Here is an 18,048-nt window from a genome sequence, read left to right as displayed (position 1 = left end):
TCTGAGCATCTATGAGTAATACAATAAAACATGAAAAAAAATCTGGTTTTGTCTTTCTGTTGCTGTAAAGAATCATTTGATCTCGAATATTTCGGTCCATATTTACTTTTTATTATTATTTGTTGTCTAATTATGATTTAATTCATTCATACAACATTTTGAGGGTGTCTAGCATTGATCTATTTGATGATTTGCATTGTTTTTGATTGTGAATAACAAATTCTATTTGGAACGAATACGCCCCCAACAAAAAAGTCCTAACGTATTAATAGATGCATATGGATGATTGGCACTGAGCCAATCTACAGTATATCAGTGGCTCTACTCATTTTTAAGTATATTAAGATGTCATGTATTCTTGATTATGAGCATGTGTTGGCATTTGTTAGCCATTATATCAAATGCTCATTATCGGAGATTCCAACTAATAAATACAACGCAGAGACTCCTGTGACACTCCATCATTGTTATGTCTCTGCTAGTACCACACAAAGATTGAGAGGTCTCCTAAGACGACGTAAAAGGACCTCCATCCATCTATCAGGATCAAAATAAGACTTTAAAGCTCCTTTCACTTTGCCTGTCCACTAATGAGGGCACCTAATAACCTTCTGCTGGTCCCCATCAGCGCCATTTAGCGTCACCCTCCATTATCTCTGCTAATTAGACTGAAAGCCAGCAAGCCCAGAGGACCAGAATGAGGGCAGTGTGTGTGGGGGAGAGGACCCCTTGATAAACCAGTTGGACCCCAGCCTTGTCTTGATGATGTCATGCAATTTGATTTCACGCTAATCTTTTTGGGTAAGGCGAGGGAAGGGCTGATCAAAATTAAGAATAGCATACAAGTGTTTCTTTTCACAGGCAGGATTACAACTGTTAACAAATGGCACAGGATGCCAGCCTCTTCAATCTTTTTCCTTAAATGCAGCGCCTTCAAAACGAGGCTTCATGCACGGAGACACTAGACATGATGATTCCAATTAGCGTCAAGTTGTTCTTCCTGCTGGGAGCTGTGGAGATGCAGGTGTGTCTCTGAAGAGAACCCAATGAAAGCAAGCTCCTGCACCCAATCATTACATTGCCGGCATTATATATTTGATGTCAAGTTGTCTGCCACCCAATATTGGCGTTCGCCATTTTTCCTTACTGTTGCAGACCATAAAAAAGAAAAAGTTTGACTTTTTTATTATTATTATTTACAGTATACTGAATCTAATTTCTTGGAATTATGTATCGAACAGGTGAGGAATGGCCATTGATATAGTTTTTAAACACCTTTTGAACACCGAGAGAAGCAGTAAGTATCCTTTCTATATATCAAGTATTTTAAGTATTCCCGGCAGGATTCCCAGTGATAAAAGGGGATTTCTGTATTAGGTTACAGTCATAAGGAAGGAGGTTGTCAACGCAAGTGGTGGCCTTTCTGTCAGGTGCATCGTTTCACCCAACGCCATTCCCCAAAGGACACGTCAAGGTTTTTCTTTGAAGGCGTCGTTCTCAAGTCTTTTTAAAGGCGAGTGCAGTTTTGTTTCCAAGCGCTGTGATTGACGGCCCTGAATGACGTCTTCACTTAATCGCTCCAGTGGTGTGAAAAGGTCATAAATCTCACAATTATGCTGCCGCTCTTTATGAATAGATATTTGCGTCGGGATGGGTAAGGGAGGAGGAGGGGGCCTCTGGGCCATATCAACGTTGTCAACCTCATATTTATTGCAGGGCAATGGGCCAGAAATAAGCAATAAGTGAAATATATTTTACAGTTTCACTCGCACATGTCAGAATGGGATTCAAGGTCAGAATGTATGATTAATATTTAGCATGATGCATGTTAGCGGAATAGACATCCTGATGGTGGGAGGGAGTGAGGGCCTGTCATGGGAAGGAAGGAAACCAACAAGAATTTAGTGGACCAAAAATGAAGCTCTCAGTATTGTTTGCAACATGACGTCTTGGTGACCCTGTAACGTTTGTACACAAAAAGACCCACAGTGGCAGAGATCCAAGTGGTGCTGGAAGGAATAAAGTTTCATAAAATTGGATTCTGGATTAACTCAGTTGGATACTTTTAAATGGTTCAAAAGCCAACTATATTTGAGAAATTAAATACAAATTGCCCAAAAAAAACACTCCATTAATCAGGCACTGTGGCGACATAAGGAGAGATGTATCCACATTGTAAACTATTCCAATAACCAGTGTGTTGGCTTCAATTATGAGATTGATTCAAAATTCTACATGTGTAAATGTCAAAAGTTGGTTGTTAATATGTATTCACCATGCTATCAGCTGGTGCACACAGCCGCTCGTCCAAAGCCAATTGGTGTACTTGAAGTTTACAGTTCAGTCATGACTCCAAGGTGTGTGTGTGTGTGTGTGTATATATATATAAAATCAGATGGAATTGATTCCATCTGATTTTGATATATATATATAAGGGTTTCAAATCTGATCGGGGCCACATTTTTCAGAACGTTGGTGTGGTCTGAACCTCCCCATGTCTTCCAAATGCACCAATTACGTCGTTTAACCTTTAACAGAAGGTAACATAATCTGCGTTAAAATACCGTAGTATATTCTTCATCAAAATCTCTAAACTACCTTAACACGAAGTCAAGTTTGAAGATTAACACTGTACTTAACAAGAATTTTAAAAATAAATGAATAAATTAATGTATTGCACCTAAAAGTAATTTTAAGAACAAGCATGTTAATTGAAAATATGTTATACATAAACATTAAATACTACTCAACAGCATGTCACACTTAAACATTAAATACTACTCAACCGCTCTTGGGCAGTAATTATTTCACACCACAAGGAGCCTGCGTACCCAAACATTGAGAGTCACTACAGTAGTCAATAAGAAAGTGTTCTCTTAATTAGACACGATGTTGGGCGTTTTTTTTAATAAATATGCAATCGCAGACTTTGACTTGCTTAGGCACGAGGTGGCTCTGCTGCATGCCACGACATTTTACTGATGCCTCTCACATGGTGACCTTCAGGGCTGAGTGATGACAAGCTGCAGCCAATCCAGAGGAGGATTACCAGAGAATGTGACGCCCCTACAAATATCAGATCCACAGCACACCACACACAGTAACTGTAAGAACAGTGAAAAATATCATCACTTTAGCAACAAACCTAAAAGAAAAAATAGTCACAGCTTCACCGTGGCATATGTGGTAAAGATGCTGCAAGGCTATAATGGTTGCTCTGCATGTTTTTACACATTTTTTCACAAGTCGGGGGATGTGTTGAGCTGAATATTCAACACGTGCACAAATTAGCATTTCATAGTTTGATCTGACAGCTAATTTGCACTCAAGAACTGAGCCATCACAAAGAAGTTTAGTTTTTTTAAAATCAAGAGCCAAAATGAGCTGAAGCAAACAAAGTAATATACTGATGAACAGTTTGAATAAAGCAACGACTTTCCTTCTTTAAATGGCTTTCAAGAGTCACAAGCTGTTCACAGTAGATGAATTTAAATTAAGAAGAATTGTACACAATAGTCCATTCTCTGTACAGATTCGTCACATAAGGATCACTTGGTATGAGGTGGAATCAATTCCATCTGATTTTGAGTCCTAAATCCTATGACGTAAAACAACAAGCACTTGGTTAATTATAACCTTATAATTTCATGTGGAGAATCCTATTATAGATCTCGAGTACAATTGCGTTTTCAAAGATCCATCAAAATTTACGTCCTCTTTAATACTACATGAGAGATCCATTGAATTACATTATTTTGAGGGTTGTATCATTAACTAATAGCAATTTCTGCAGATGATAAATTATGTCGGAGTTCATTTGTTTAAATTTTGTGAAAGGTTTTGACAAGAATTAACATCCCCAATGAAAAGATCCTCTGTGTCAGCTGAGTCTTCCATTAATTTTCATTGCTAATCTTACAGCTCAACTTTTATGATGAGACAATGAGGACTCGTCATCTGTTCATCAAGTCACTGTGAGGAAGGCTCACCTCTTCATTTGCACTTTTAAAGATTTGTGGATTCATCCAAACTGCGATAAACAAAGCTGACAAAGATGGGAATTCCAGGATTTCAGGTATTTTTTTTAGCATGCATCTTGTAATGTATTATAATCATTGAAGAAAAATAACAGCAAATTCAAAGCAGGTTTTAAATCCAACAATTCACCAACTAAATATTTGTTACAACTGAAATTGGTACTCATACTAATCATGTTTACATCGTCATCGTTGGTATTTATCTGCAGTGCCGCATGCAAAAAGGAAACACAAATGAGTATAGTTAATTTGTCATTTTACACCCCAGAAATTATTATATTTTGTACTTCTTGGGAGAATTCTCAATTTCATTTGGTGGTGTTTGACTTTGGAGTTTGTTTCATATTTGATTGATTAATGAACATTACAGTGATGTTTTATGTTTTCATCTTAATTCATTGTGCACAGTCACTCTAGGCATGGATTAAAATAATAGATGCAATTACCAGATATTCACTAGCAAGACAAAATATAGCCTGCATCCTTTCCATAAACCTAGTGCAACACAATGAAATATGACAGTATCAGCAGGAACTTTGTTAATGCATCCACACAATTGCAGAAATGAAAGCAACTTTGTGAAGTGAGATATCGTCAACAAATGCAAGCCATAACACCGGAAATCAGATTAAAGTTATGGCAAACCTCATGAATTATGTAGCCAACATTTTTTTCCCTTGGAAGTGGAGTGTAAAACACAGAGCTCTCGCTCTCGCTTCCACTCAACTCTACTTTTCATTTTCAGCACTAATGATGAATGGGACTGAACAAAAACTGATTAAAACTAAAAGAGGGATATTAATTGCGACAATATTTCTTTCCATCAGCATGATAATGACAAGACTGTCTATTTTTCTGCATTGAAAATATTAAAATCATAAATCAAAGCTCACAAAAGCAAACACAAAATGAAAAATGTTGTAACAGGATGACACAATATTAAGAATGCAATTGGTAATATCCAGGGCAAAGACTTCACATTGATCTACTGTCAGTATGTCATTGTAATAACCATCTTATTGCTTCTTTGCCTCATTTATTTGATGGCAATTACTTTAAGTTGAATTAGCGACATTTAGTCTGAAGAGAAGAACACAGAGGACAAGATGAATAGCAAAGACGTGGTGTGGCACAGTTAAGACTCAACATCAGGCGAACAAAAGGTTTTTAAAAGATATAATTAATGCAGGCTGTTTTCTCCCCAATTTTTTTGTATTTATTTATTTTCTTGCCATTTTACCCCGCCAAACTACACGCACAGATACAGTGGCGCTAAAAAGTATTATAGTCAACCACCAATTGTGCATCTTCTCCTACTTGAAAAGATTAGAGAGGCCTGTAATTGTCAACATGGGTAAACCTCAAACATGAGAGACAGAATGTGGGGAATTTTTTTTTTTAAATAATTTATTTCCAAATTAGAGTGGAAAATAAGTATTTGGTCACCTGCAAACAAGCAAGATTTCTGGCTGTCGAAGAGCTCTAACTTTTAACGAGGTCTAACGAGGTCTCCACTCATTACCTGTATTAGTAGCATCTGTTTCAACTCATTATCGGTATAAGTAACAAAGGCTACTATCAGTAACACAATGCGAAGCCAGGGGCTCAAATCCTCCACTGCCAGACGTGTCCCCCTGCTGAAGTCAGTACACATCCAGGCCCATCTGCGGTTTGCTATACAGCATTTGGATGATCCAGAAGAGGGCTGGGAGAATGTGTTATGGTCAGATGAAACCAAAATAGAACTTTTTAGTAGAAACACAGGTTCTTGTGTTTGGAGGAGAAAGAATACTGAATTGCATCCGAAGAACACCATACCCACTGTGAAGCATGGGTGTGGAAACATCATGCTTTGGGGCTGTTTTTCTGCAAAGCAACCAGGTTGACTGATCTGTGTAAAGGAAAGAATAAATGGGGCCATGTATTGAGCGATTTTGAGAGAAAATCTCCTTCCGTCAGCAAGGACATTGAAGATGAGACATGGCTGGGTCTTTCAGCATGACAATTTTCCAAAAAACACAGCCAGGGCAACAAAGGAGTGGCTTTCTAAGAAGCATTTCAAGGTCCTGGAGTGGCCTAGTCAGTCTCCAGATCTCAACCCCATAGAAAATCTGTGGAGGGAGTTGAAAGTCTGTGTTGCCCAATGACAGCCCCAAAACATCACTGCTCTAGAGGAGATCTGCATGGAGGAATGGGCCAAAATACCAGCAACAGTGTGTGAAAAGCTTGTGAAGGGTTACAGAAAACGTTTGGCCTCCGTTATTGCCAACAAAGGGTACATAAAGTATTGAGATGAACTTTTGGTATTGACCAAATACTTATTTTCCACCATGATTTGCAAATAAATTCAATGTGATTTTTTGTTTTTTTTCCACATTCTGTCTCTCCCATGTTGACAATTACAGGTCTCTCTAATCTTTTCAAGTAGGATAACTTTTGGTGGTTGACTAAATACTTATTTGCCTCACTGTATGTCATTTTTTAATTCTGAAATCACACGTGCCTTTGGTACCATGTTTTGGAATGTAGAATGCAAAGAAAGGTCTGTGGGGGGACATTATAATATGATGATAATAATAAAAAGATCATAATCTGAATAATGATTTTCAGTGCACGTCATCTGGTATTCATTTCTAAATATCAACTCGCCCATTTTACTGCTACTAAAACATAATTAGCGTGTCTCTCTGCTGTACTCCTACAAAATCTAAATTGTTTCATTGAAGCATTGTATTCACAAGGAGACACATTGAATGTGTGGTTAGCACATTTGCCTAATACGTAATTAGTCCTAAGATTAAGGGGCCTATCCTAGGCTCTGGCCTCCCTGTGTGGAGTTTGCATGTTCTCCCCATGCCTTGTGGGTTTTCTCCAGGTACTCTGGTTTCCTCCCACATCCCCAAAACATGCCTGGTAGGATGATTAAAAACTCAAACATTCTCCATAGAAGTGATTGAGTGTGAAACATCTGTCTGAGAATGAATACACTAGTTTTAATCGCCATTGTTCTTTATACTGGCGCTATTGTGACATGTTCTTTAGCACAGCTGCGTGGTGGTGTGTGTGTGTGTCCGTTTGAGTTATAAACATGCCAGTCAGGCCGCCCCCCCCCAGTGAGAGGTGACCACCAGTAGCAGCAGGGTCAAGGACATAGAAGACCAGAGCCACTAGAAGCAGAATATTAAATTCACTGACCCACCTGGAATGTAGCTGGGCAATGTGTGTGTGGGTGTGAGAGTGAGAGGGCTCAAGGGTTAGCTAGGAGATGACAGAATGAAGGTGTATGGTCACATATGCCTTTATCAGGTGCATGGTTAAATCTTAGAGAGGAATGTTCCTTATTAAAGCAAGAAAAGCTTGCGTTGTAAAGACATTTTAGTGCACTGAAATGAAAGTGAAATAAAAAAGAAAATTATTAATACATATAAAACTTTTTCTTTTCGTTTATATTTCTTCTAAGTGAGGGGTTGACTCCTTCATAAACTCCAGTCACAATGATTAAGTTGTTATCTGTAAAATTTGTGCCTTACAACTGCAGTCTTTCTTCTTTTACAGCATGGAATACTTTATGGGTCCTAGTTTGTATGAGTTATGAATAAAAACTAATCATAAATCTACGTTATTGTTTTGTGCATGCAATGATAGTGTATGCATAGACAGTAAGACAAAAACACATTTTCTGCAAGTGTATGATTGTCGGCCAAAATGGAAACAAATGAAATAATGATTGATGTAATAAGACCTCTGATAATCGTGCAGAAATGCAAATGACAGTCCACAAATGATCTCCTGATGCTTTATAATGCTGAGGCCAATGCTCTGATTGGCTGTGATATTATCTGGCTTCAATCCCAAAGGCTGGGTGACTAATGTTATGTCTTCCACTAAATAATGTTTAATCTCTGCATTTTAATAGTTGTATTGATTTTAGCCTTATATTACTCTCAGAAAGTAATGCTTCTACCATATTATTTATCTATAATTTGACAGAGTAAAAGAATAAATGTTATTCAGCGTTACTTCATTTCCATGACTAAGTCCTCTACTTTGTACTAAGAATGTTTGGCTGATGTATTTACAGCAAGAAAAAAATCACGTGCACTCATTTTTAATGTGCTAAAATGTTTTTCAAATAAAAAGGGCTGATATTTTATGTGCTCTTAAATAATTTCCCTGCACTAAAATACAGTGAAAGAGCATTGTCTGGACAGTATTGATCCAACTTACATCACCCTCCTTGTCTCATCATTATATAGCTTTGATTTTTTTTAATTACACCCTTTATGGTAACATGACCAAATCAGTAAAATGAGCCAACTCTAATAAATATTAGAAAGGTCTTTACTCCAATATTCAGGACCTCCATGGAGCTAATTGTATCAGCCCTTAAAATGACTACGTTTATGTGATTGGTTTATAGGTTGGCATTAAAAAGCCAAAATCACTATATATGATGGGAACCAGGGCGTCCTTGGCAACGAACTCTCAGTGAAGTGTTTTAGCATGTGTTGTGGCTGAGCTGACTGCGTGGGGTATAATCACAAACAGTCAAGATCCAGTCCTAGTCCTTAATTCATGGTTTATGTGCACCATTACTGGATGCTTAGTCCAGAAAGTCACATAAAGTGTTCTTTTTATTGCAATAATGGGCCCAACAGCCTTGAAGATTTGAATCTACCACTTTCAATAACGGGGTTTTCAGTTCATTTATTTCTATCTAGTGCTACTTAGTGTAACATAGTCCTGTAGTCCTGGTGTAGTGCCAATTAACTATGCTGCATTTCCAGTGAAACAAGTGGAGAGTGTTGCTTAATTGAGACTGATGGCCCAACTAAACTGAGCGGACTGGAGACATTCAAAATACAAGAAGGGGAAACAGTGAAGGTCTTTTGGAAATTGAAAATGGTACTTTGATTCATTCTCTACGCTTTGTGAGCTGTTTAATCAAAGGTAGTGCGTGAGGAGGCATTGATTGTCCATTCATATGCGGTATTTTCTGAACCCACTTTATGGTAATAGGCAGAGCATATCAGCACCTGCAAAATTTATACATGAGGATAGCTTGAATATTGGGACTCTGATTATTAGCAAATCACACTGGAAAAGACTAACAAATGCCAGTCTCAAACCAAACTCGTGAGGTACTTTGTTAAAAGACACCTTGCAGTCCAGCTTAGTTGACCTTTTCCCAGGAACAAATTGGAGTCTCTATCCAAATTAGTCCTAATTAGTCCTGTATTGTATGTATGTTATTTATATTATTTACCTTTTTTTGGTTACATGTCTGAGATAAAGTACCTATATACTACTCTTCATGTCTGTTTAATCCTGTCCTTTAAGTAATTACAGAACAGACTCTGTTCTCAATCTTGTAAACTTCCAAACAACAGATACAATATTTAAAGTGGGGTTTGAAGAGACAAAATCCTTAGTTTCTTACATATGTCCTTTATAGCCAAAATTTGTGATCTTTATGCTTCCAGACTGCACCCCATGTCTTCAAAGACCACATCCCAAAGTTGTGACCTTCAGAAATGTTCCAAGCTTCGGAACTAATGCCTAAACCAAGAATCTTAAACCAGTGTCATTCCTTGAGTGCAAAGTAAAGCCCAGTAAAGTCCTGGAAGTCTCATTTTAAGCATACTGCTTTCAGACAAGAAACCAAACCAATACTGATAAAACCTAACTTCTAATCCCAGTATTTTTTGCAAGAAAATGTTGCTCAGTAATAGTAAAAGAAATGGCTTGGTTCTAAAATTCCCTTGCACATGAGTTCCAATTTCCAAGCAACCAATTTAATGAGGTTCTATATTTTTTGAGCATATTTTGTCATATTTTGTGAAAATCACAATCAAACATATTTAATGGTATGGCAAGATTTAACTTTGGCAAAGATTTTGAGAATAAATAATGATCTTAACAAATAACAATAATACAAGTATTGGTATCCTTTTCATGTTATATTTTTAGCATACTAACATTTTCACAAATGTGGTTTGAATCTTTTCTGTTTTGATACCTTTGATAGTTATGGTTATTTTTTCAACCACTGTGAATAAATCCAATCATTATCTGTATTTAGACTGAATATAGTCTGTTACATAAGTAATATTTGCTGAAATAATCATCACTGTGAATGATTAAATTACTTTCTTTTCACAGGAAACACAAACCAAAGGTATTTTGAATAGCTGTTAAACTTATGATAGACTATATGACACCATCCATATGGAAAATACATTTTCATGATGTGAAAAACTATAGACTTTGGAAAGAACCTGCTTCGCCCTGTGCTTGGCCGCAAAGGTCGCCGTCGAGGTCGTTGGTCCCAACATTCTTTCCGGAAAAAGCTATAAAAGTTGGCATTCAACATTCCAACGGAAGTCGTTTGAGGTCCATTTGAAGCCTCTCAGTAGACGTGCAAGATGAAAAACATCTCCAAAAACAGCACTGAATTGGAACCAACACAAATGCATAACCACCTCCCCCCTCCCCACACACGAACACGCATGCACACATACAGATACTCTTAATGACATAAAAGAACCCTAATAAACACATCCTGAAATACAGATTTAGCGCGAACACAGGCAGACACGCAAACACCCACACGTGAACTTTTTCACACCAAAGAGCCATTGACCTTTCATCATTTAGACTGTGCTGAAAACTATTGTGAATTTGATTTCACTGAATTTATGTGTCTGTACACGCGTGCGTGTGCAAGTGCGCTCCACCGTGGCAAGTGCTCCATGTCATTGAGGGAAAGTGATGTGTCTATATGTGGATAATAAGCTCCTTTGAGGGAGAACTCGCTCTCTCTGTGGGCCACAAACTACTCTTTTACTTCAGATGATACACTTCATCCAGGGAATACTACTTTTCTTTCTAGTGATCTCAATTATACTCCACTTGTATTGTCTTTTCACTGTGTATATGACATTTCTGTTGCCATGGATGTAATGTGGGGCTCGACAGTATTAAATTGCACTGTTCACTTTCCGTTTTATGTAAAAAGCTTTGTAGCCACATCTCTCCTGCCTGTACCAGATGATAGCCCCATGCACCAAAATGTTAGGAATTTGTCTGTCCTTCTATCTATCAATCACCCATCCATCACTCTGTCCATGCCTAGTCTTTACTGTCTGCAAGAATTGTCTCCCAGTCACTCTGTGAGAAAACAAAAACCCTGTTGTGGAGTTGATTTGAAATCAAAGTGAACCATAAGATTCATTTCGTGCTCTCAGAAAGAGGCCACAGTATCCCCAGTTCAGCAGAAAAATATGTTTTCTGGCTTTTCTAGGACACTCACCAGGTGCTCAGGGCCATGCATTTCTATTCGATCATACCGGACAAGATAGTATTTTTTTTTGCACGTATATGTACAAGAAACACCACTCAAGTCTAACACATTGGCGATCACATTTTTCTTCAACTTTTTCCTACCATTGTAGATGTTCTCATTTGTAGCTTGCAGATCTCTGTTTGTCTCATCTTGAAATCCATAGTGTCCGTAGTAGACCTTGTTATCGGGACACTGTGGCCTCATCTGATCAATAAAAATATGCCAATAGAGTTTATTGACAAGGCATTGCGTACGAGATAAGGTGGTTATCACAGGTTGTCTGCTCTCTGATGTATAACCCTGAATCATGGTGGGAAAATCATTAATTGTGCTGTAGGGAAATGAAACAGTCGACATTACTTTCACTGCTACAACAGTTACCCCGAATGCGTTTGCACAATATTGCCTATTTTTGAATAAAACGGTGACTATCAATTTTTAGAAATATATCAAAGACTTTTGTTTATTTTTGAGATACACACATGATGTGTGCTACAACTGTGAAAGACAAAACCAGTCTAGAAAAAAAGAAAACGTTTCTCATCTTAAGCAGTATGGCGAATGCTTGTTGCTAGACAAGGGCACCTTGTTTGCGAGTAAAATCCAGTGACTTGCCGCAGGGAAACGTGAGGGCTTACAGAAAGCGGTCAAAGGTTTTGAGACACTTTCTCATCCTACTGAATGATTAACTGACTCAAAATATTCTACCTGGGGGTAGAAAAGAAGCCATCACTGCCCGCTAAACACCAAGCTGGACATTTCTAATGCGACCCAGTCGCCGAGTACACTGACAACAGCAATGCTGCGTGCAGTTTGCCTCAGATAATACTGGCAGTTGGCAATGGGGGTGTATTTGTGTAAGAAATATTTACAGAACTACATCTGCAATTCACGCGTATTCTCATTCATTTTCATGTTATTGTTTTTTTGTTCACTATGTATGACCCTAAAATTACGTAAAAGCAAATTTGGCTTCACCCACTAATGATAAATTTCCTGGGCAGTGTTTGATATGCTTACAAGGTACTGCTACTTAATTATTTGAAATGCATCTGTCATCCATAATAATAATAATAATCGGACATAGGCTTTGTCATCATCATTGACTCGACAAAACCCATGGCTGTAGTATAAAATTTTATAATTAGTAATCAAAACCCTCCTTATTTATTGCTTTAATTAGTGATCTCCGGTGTTGTTGTATATCTTGTTCTCTAATCACCGGGGCATTGTCTAAAAGTGCAATATTCAATGGCGTGGAAATACTCACTACACAAAGTTGGCATACAGGTTAAAATAAACCCGTGCACTTTTATAGACCAACTCAATGGGTCCCTGTTGGACTTCTCTGTTACCAAGGCTGTAAAGATGTAAATATTTTTCCAGTCAAAGTATTTCCTTCCTATGCAGCAGTCAGCATTCAGAGTCTGAAAGAGTGTAACATATTAATTCTGCAATGAATGTGAAATGTTTGTAAGGGATGCTTTAGGTAAGAAAGGGGGTTTCCAGTTCTTCTAGGTGGTCCAGTCTCTGGGAAAGTGGCTAGAGGAGGGTAAGAAAGAAAAGGGAAGAGCCCTGAATGGTACTAAAAGGAAATCCATAGCTCTTTGCCAATCAACCTTACCCTGGAGATTAGCCTTTTTTAGGTGTGTTTTCACATCAAAACATAATGAGGAATGTGACAGGCCTACTGCCATCCACAAAGTAAGATTTCAGAAGCCAAAATAGTTTATTACATGCTGACAGGGCCATCAACCTTGCAACATCTATCATTGAAACGTATGCGCCTTCCTTGTGGGATGTTCAAAAGCCACCCAAAGTGTTTTCCCAAAGTGTTTTCCAATTGGTGATAGATTTGAGGATATATACATAAAATGTTGAGATTCCTCAAGATGTCCACCAATCATGTTCAGGGTGAGGGTAGAATGCAACCACAGCAGTATGACACTAAGCCAAAGTGAGCTGTAGGCTGGGGAACAGATATGGGTTCAATCCAGTAGACCAGTAATAGAAACACAGTTCTGTTATGAGAACCACTGAAATGGAAACATGTGTTTTCATTTTGTGTGTGTGTGCTCTGTTTATAAATGTACATACACTCAAACAAAAGTCTAGTGTGAAAGAAAAAATGAAATATGACCTTTGCAAATACTTACAGAAGGGAAGGGAGCGAAACGTGGGAAACAAAATTGCAGTCCATCACAATTCATACCTATTTCCAGGCTGATGTGTTGATTTGTTTAAGAGCCACCATTGCAAATGCATTACTCTTTCTGCTTTTCCTGGCAAGGATTAGCCGCCAAAATGCCTCATACAAGCACACAGAACAGCGTATGAATGTGTTCATAAATCCACAAGTTGTAACTCGATAATATTTATCGTGCCTTCTTCTTCTTCTACATTATACTGTGTTTTTGATTTTCTTGTGGTCAGAAAAAGTTCAACATAACATCAACCACCCTTTGAGGTCTGCTTACAGTCCCTCACTTTTGTGCAATTTAACCTCCTGGATTGAGGCAAACCAGTTTGTCAAGGGAATTCAAAGGTTGACCGTACATAGGCCGCAAATGGAATCAGCAGTATTCAGGGCTTCATCATTGAGAAATCCCCTTTTGACACCTACATGCCCAGGGCAATAATGGTCGAGTTTTCACCTATGCTTGACATGAAAATAGAGCAAATAGTCTTACACTGGCATGTGCAGATAGATTTCCAAAGCAGAGTGGATTCCAACCTCCAATACAAATTGTTTAAAGATGTGTGTTAGCTTGGAAGCTTGTTTTTTTGTTTTGTTTGTTTTTTGCCAAATAAAAACAAAGCATGGAATTCAAGTGTTTAACCGAAGCGTTTGAATACTCTTCAGCGATGCATTTGCATGATAAAATTACTTTTCTTTTTCTTTGGATAATATAATTTAAGTAAAACACACAGCGGAGTGCCTGCTTTTTATTTTAGTAAAGAAACCGTTTGTAAATTAATCTTCCATTACCCATCAAAAATGTCTAATCACCTCCAAAGGGTTGTTTGCCATCTGAAGACCAATGAATTCTTCCTAACACATGTGGTTGCAGGGTGCTGCTGCCTGTTCCAGCTGACCTCAGAAGAAAGGGGACTACACCCTAACCTGGCTGCCAGACAATTGTAGGGCACACACAGAGACAGCATCTACAATCAGACTACCACTGAGCTGGAATTGATTCCACACCACATGTGCTGAAGTCAGGCGAGTACACCACAAAATCATCATTATCCTCATATACCTATGTATACAGTATATTTTAACTGACTCTTATATTAGGTAAAAAATACCAATTAAACATGCATACAAATGAGATTAAACTGACATACATACTCAAGACACTATTATGGTGCCAAGTGTTGTAACGGGTCTGTGAAGCATCAGGCAACCCAAATATATATTCTTGAGTAACTGGAATAATTTTTCTTTTTTGATTAATGGAGTTAAAAAGCGTTAGTTTTAGCACGAATAACTCTGAGAATACTGAACAATGCTATAATAAGTAGAACAACATAAAACATTCTTGGGGACAGCAAATCTTGTATGGGCATTGTCAGGATACTCCTTCAACATTTTAAACCAAACCAGCAACACATTTCAATTTTAATACCTTGTCGGTAACTTAATAGCTTAGTGGCGAGATATCTTCATTTTTCCTATATTGACTTTGACAGTATAAGTTGTTTATTCCTTGCAGTCTCCATTAAGATGTGAACAGATTTTAAAATGTCGCCTGCCCAACGATTTATCAGAAGCACTCACACCACTCTTACACTTTCCCTCCTTCTTTTCGCTCGTTTTTCCATAAATTGTCAAGGAGATGTCAATGTAAGCCAACTCCCGGCCTTGGAAATGAGCATGTTTGTGCTGGCTCGCACACAGTCCAGAAGATATGAGCTGTGTAGGAAGTGTGCTGAATATTCCGGGTCCTGCCATTCCGGGCCAAGAAAGACAGTTGGTGCAAACCTCAGACTGCCGCTCACATGCCATTTCTCAAAATGTCAGTGCTTTTGCGCTCACGTTATATACAGTTGTGTGCTGCAGTACAAAATTGGCTGTCCTCCTTTCTGACTCATTGCGGTAATGAAATGTGACTGGGCCCTGCAAGGTCAACTTTGGATGCCCTACCCTAAGGAAAGTTGTAGTCTCATTAGTGGGAGGAAGGCTTAGTAATTTTCTTTATTTGGACTTTTTTGGTCACTTGGTGCGTCACCTTTCCTTTGACAGCAGTTGTTAGATGAATCTATTAATCCACATATGTGAGGGCTCAATGCCACATCATTCATATGTGGTGCAAATGTGCCCTAAAATGGAATTGAGTGGTATTTTAATGGGTTTGTGTAGTTTCCTTAAGTAGGTAGTGCGGCTAATGAGCCAAAGACCAGAGCACAATGAGGGTCATTTGTAGCATTGAGTTCACCTGTTTTAGCGTATATTTTGAGCAGGCTTGGAAAATACAGTGCTGCTGACTGAGCCTTTGCATTATATTCAGAGGAGAGAATAAATCCAAACTCATTAAAATAATTTTACTTTATCCTGTGAGATAATTAAAACAGCCCACCTTTTCTCACACAGTAGAAGTTATTTTTCTGACTGCACATGTTGGGCTAAAAACTGTTCTTCACATCAGCACCTCTCAACATTACTCCATGAATCTGGGAATGTGACACCATTTCTCCCAATGCCAAAAACCTAAACAACATTGAGTAGTGCTTGTTTTTATTATTATTAATGATTTACATGGCAAATATGAACACACTACAGGACATCATGAATCTGAACCATGGCCCCTCATTCCACAAGCAATATCTCTATTAAATTGTTGCATCTTTAGTATACTGCACTGCACCAACAGAGCATCATTTAACAAAAGAAATGATAGTAGATCAATAGGTTGAGCATGCCAAATTCTCTATCAGTGAAAAAGATTATTTGTACTGGTTGTGCCCTGGTTAATCAAAGACTTGAAACTAGCCATACTGTCGGTGTGATTAGGTGTTTGTCCATTGTTCTAATGGTTGGAAACTAGTCCAAAGTCAGCTGGGAAATGCTCTAGCTCACACAAGCAATATTGAAACTGTATGAATAGGTGATGGATTGTCAATGATTCTTGAATGAAGGTTGAATATTTCATGTGAGTGGATTTGTGAAGTCTACTTTTCAGTAGGACAGCTTCATTTTTATGGGTGAACATTATCAAATCAGTAAATGAATAATTTTCACTTCAGCTATTGTTTGCTATCTGACATGCCAGATCTCAAGACCGACGATGGCCTCTGAACATGTTCTTGGCTGCGAGCGGCACATCTCTTCCTCCATGTTCCCAGTGTGCTTGAGAGATATGAGATTAGACAGCTGCAAGTCACACTCATTGTCCTTCGTTAACAAGTGTAATTTGTGCCTCATTCTGTCATGTGGCTCTTCCAAGAGCACCCAAATTCATTCTGGCTCTCCGTGGAGGTTGGAAGAATCACCACACTGGCATCCTTACTAATACCATCTGTGATGAAGAGCGCACTGAGACGACACGCACCATGAATATTCCAATATAAAAAGAGTGAAAGGTTCTCCCAGCAGTAACATACAATGAATATCCTTAGGCAGGCCGACACACTTTGTGCATACAATATATCCACCTGCATCCCCATGGCTGCCGTAGATATGATGATTCACATTGTCATTTAATCCCATAATCCCTTCACTAATTACAACTGCAATAAATGAAACTATAGTAGTCCCACATCAACTCTAAATGGATGAATTTTCACGCAACTCTTGATTGGTGATTAGTAATAGACGCAGATACATTTACTACTGTATAAAGCATAAAACACTATCGTAGCCAGACCGCCAAGTTTAAACTTGGGTTTGCTATATCAGCAAAGACGGCCTCTTTTCTGCCTTTTAAGCATTCACTTGGCTTCTCTGGTTCCCTTCTGCACACTTGATTGGCCTGCGTTTTTCTGGGTGCAGGATGTAAGATGATCCCTCCAAATGCCAGCCATGACCAGGCACACAAAATGAGGAAATGGATCATAGAAAGTGTTCAAGGGGGTCTTAAAACGAGCAAGTATTTCAGTAATCAGTGAAGAATTATCCCTTAGAATTTGTCAAGTCATATCAATATATTAAAAAATTCCATACATTGCATCAGTAAGGTTTGTTCTCATTAGAGTTGCAAGTGATAGAATAAATATCAGAAGTCAGATAATTAAAGACATATTCTACCCAAAAATGTTAGTCGCATTCCAAATTTTACAATATTAGTGACATTAAATTTACCAGGTAAGTTCTCGAAACACTTGCTCGTTTACCGCTTGCCGGGTAATTTTGTCCAATGGATATTAGCCATAATTATTTTTCCCTTTGCCAGATTAAAAAAAAGATACATTTTATTCACGTTGAGCTTGATCCGTCTAGTGTTGGAATTTACACATGGGGGACAGCAATGTGATCTGTTGTCATCCTCCAATCAGTGCTAAGAAAATCCCAAGGGTCACGTTTGCACTACTTCAGGACTCATTCTCAGTAGAAAATCATGATTTATGGTCTCTTTAATGCTAGAATGAGCATAAATATTAGCATTATGACCTTTGTGTCCTCCAAACTCAGAGGAAGCAATCACGGCTCAATTTAATGATGATTTA

General features: G+C 38.2%; 1 protein-coding gene across 4 annotated transcripts in view; it reads left to right on the top strand.

Annotated features, from left to right (window-relative positions):
* Window positions 1-14,580, top strand: part of efna5b (ephrin-A5b) — a 95,077-nt gene extending 80,497 nt beyond the window's left edge. The window contains exons 6-10 of one of the 4 annotated variants that reach the window (XR_013300361.1): window positions 929-1,024; window positions 1,242-1,297; window positions 1,378-1,513; window positions 3,922-4,075; window positions 14,454-14,580. Coding sequence is in view for 2 of the 4 variants with exons in the window: in XM_077601264.1 (XP_077457390.1) it covers window positions 929-1,024; window positions 1,242-1,259 (114 nt within the window). In the remaining 2 variants the exon portion in view is untranslated. Of the gene's footprint in view, window positions 1-928; window positions 1,025-1,241; window positions 1,298-1,377; window positions 1,607-3,921; window positions 4,076-14,453 lie in introns of those variants that run through there. The other 3 variants (XR_013300362.1, XM_077601264.1, XM_077601265.1) reach the window with 3 other exon arrangements.
* The last annotated feature ends 3,468 nt before the right edge of the window (window positions 14,581-18,048 follow it).

This window comes from Stigmatopora argus, chromosome 5, assembly GCF_051989625.1.
Source record: "Stigmatopora argus isolate UIUO_Sarg chromosome 5, RoL_Sarg_1.0, whole genome shotgun sequence".
Taxonomy (NCBI): Eukaryota; Metazoa; Chordata; class Actinopteri; order Syngnathiformes; family Syngnathidae; genus Stigmatopora; species Stigmatopora argus.
Note: the sequence above shows the minus strand (reverse complement) of the source record. Positions and strands in the feature narration are given on the sequence as shown.